Source organism: Monoraphidium neglectum (genome assembly GCF_000611645.1).
Source record: "Monoraphidium neglectum strain SAG 48.87 unplaced genomic scaffold scaffold00080, whole genome shotgun sequence".
NCBI classification, from domain to species: domain Eukaryota; kingdom Viridiplantae; phylum Chlorophyta; class Chlorophyceae; order Sphaeropleales; family Selenastraceae; genus Monoraphidium; species Monoraphidium neglectum.
In genome coordinates, this window is record NW_014013548.1 from 5,206 (window position 1) to 6,933 (window position 1,728).

Consider the following 1,728-nt stretch of genomic DNA (forward strand, 5'->3'; position numbering starts at 1 on the left):
GACGGAGGCGCCGGCGCGCTCGGCCGACTCGGCGCGGCGCCGGTTGCTCTGCAGGAGGTGGAGCAGCGCCCAGCGGCCCTCGCGCGCGGGCCGAGCCTGCTGCGGCTGGGCTGCTGGGGACGCGTAGGAGCGCGCCAGCGCGGCTGCGGCCATTAAGTGCTCCCCGCCGCCCACGCCATCCCCGGACGGCCCCCGATCGCCGCCGCCCCGGCCGCTGCCGAGCAGGCCCCACAGCACGCCCACGCCCCCCGCAGGCGCCCGCGCCCCCGGCGCCGCCGCCGCCGGAGCGGCGCGGGGGCGGCCGGGGGAGCGCCGGGGGCCGCTGCCTGACGATACGGGCAGCTGCGGGGGCGGCCGGGCCGCAAGCATGCCCAAGAACGCCCCCTCATACTCCTCCAAAACCTCGGCCGCATCCACCTGCACGCACAAGCGCGCGCTGCGACCAGTGCCCCCTGAGCTTCCGCCGGCCCCGCCGCCGCCGCTGCCGCCGCCAGGGGCCCCGCTGGGCTGCCGTGCCGGCCGCGCGTGGCGGTAGCGGTGCGCCAGCAGGCACAGCGCATAGTCGGAGCTGCGGCCCAGCAGCCGCAGCTCCAGCACGCGCTGCCAGCGCTGCCGCAGCACGCCGGCGCGCGTGACGCTCGGCCGGGCCCGCAGCGCGCACGGCGGCTCGGGGCCGTCGCTCGACAGCGGCGCGGGGCCGGCCAGCGACAAAAGCGACGGCTGCTGCTGCTGCGGCGGCGCGCCGAGGTGCATGAGCAGCCGCCGCCGCTCCGCAGCGAAGCGGTACGCGGCGCAAGCGCGCGCGGCGTACGGCGCCAGCAGCAGGGCGCTCTTATTGATGTCGAGCCCGACGTAAGGCAGGGCGCCCTCCCACCGCCCTCGCGCCTCCTCTGTTGCAGCAGCAGCGGGCACCGCCGCCGCCGGCGAGCCGGGCAGCTCGTGCGCCGCGAGGCCGGCGGCGACCGCTCCCTGTAGCGCCGCCGCCGCGGCTGACCCCCGGGACGGCGCGGGGCGCGCGGCGCCGCGGCCGGGGTGCCCCTTGGGGCTGCAGGACGCGTCCGATCCGCCGCCACCAACGCCGCCGGCGCCGTGGCGCTCGACGCCGTTGCCTACGCCGCCGCCCCGCAGGCCCTGCGGCGGCGAGCCCGGCTCCGCCTCGGGCGCGGGACGGGCTGCCGCCGCCGCCGCCGACGCCGCCGTCCCCATCGCCTCTGGCGCGGCCGCCGGCGCCGCCGCCCTGCGCGGCGGCAGCGCGCCGTCGACTATGGGCAGGGTGGCCGCGCCGCGGCCCTTCTTGCACAGCTGGAGGTTCACAGCCACCACAGAACCCAGCCGGGCCTTTGCCACCACCCCGCCCCACGGCCCCAGGTGCGCGCCGCAGCGCAGCTCAATGAGCAGCAGGCTCCCGACGGGCGCAAGCGCCTCGGCCCAGCGCAGCAGCTGGGAGGGGGGCCGCGGGTCGTTGGGGGCGCGGCGGGGCACCCAGGCGGCGGGGTGAAGGGTGAACCTAGGGGGGAGGTTGTGGATGGGGCGGCTAGACGTGTGAGGTTAGGGAGAGGTGGAGGCTGTGCAGTCGGAAAGGGTGTGGCAGTGCGGGACAACACGTCGAGCTGTAGCATCGGCAGCGGCAGCGGCAGCAGCAGCAGCAGCAGCGGCAGCGGCAGCCGCAGCGGCAGCGGCAGCGGCAGCGGCGGCGGCAACAGCAGCAGCAGCCGCGATTGCCTGACC

The 1,728-nt window shown here is 78.6% G+C and overlaps 1 protein-coding gene across 1 annotated transcript in view; it reads right to left on the minus strand.

Annotated features, from left to right (window-relative positions):
- Positions 1 to 1,728, minus strand: part of MNEG_0885 (hypothetical protein) — a gene marked incomplete at both ends in the record, with an annotated part of 13,067 nt that overhangs the window by 5,195 nt on the left and 6,144 nt on the right. The window contains one exon of the mRNA XM_014050629.1: positions 332 to 1,507. Coding sequence (XP_013906083.1) covers positions 332 to 1,507 — 1,176 coding nt within the window. The remainder of the gene's footprint in view (positions 1 to 331; positions 1,508 to 1,728) is intronic.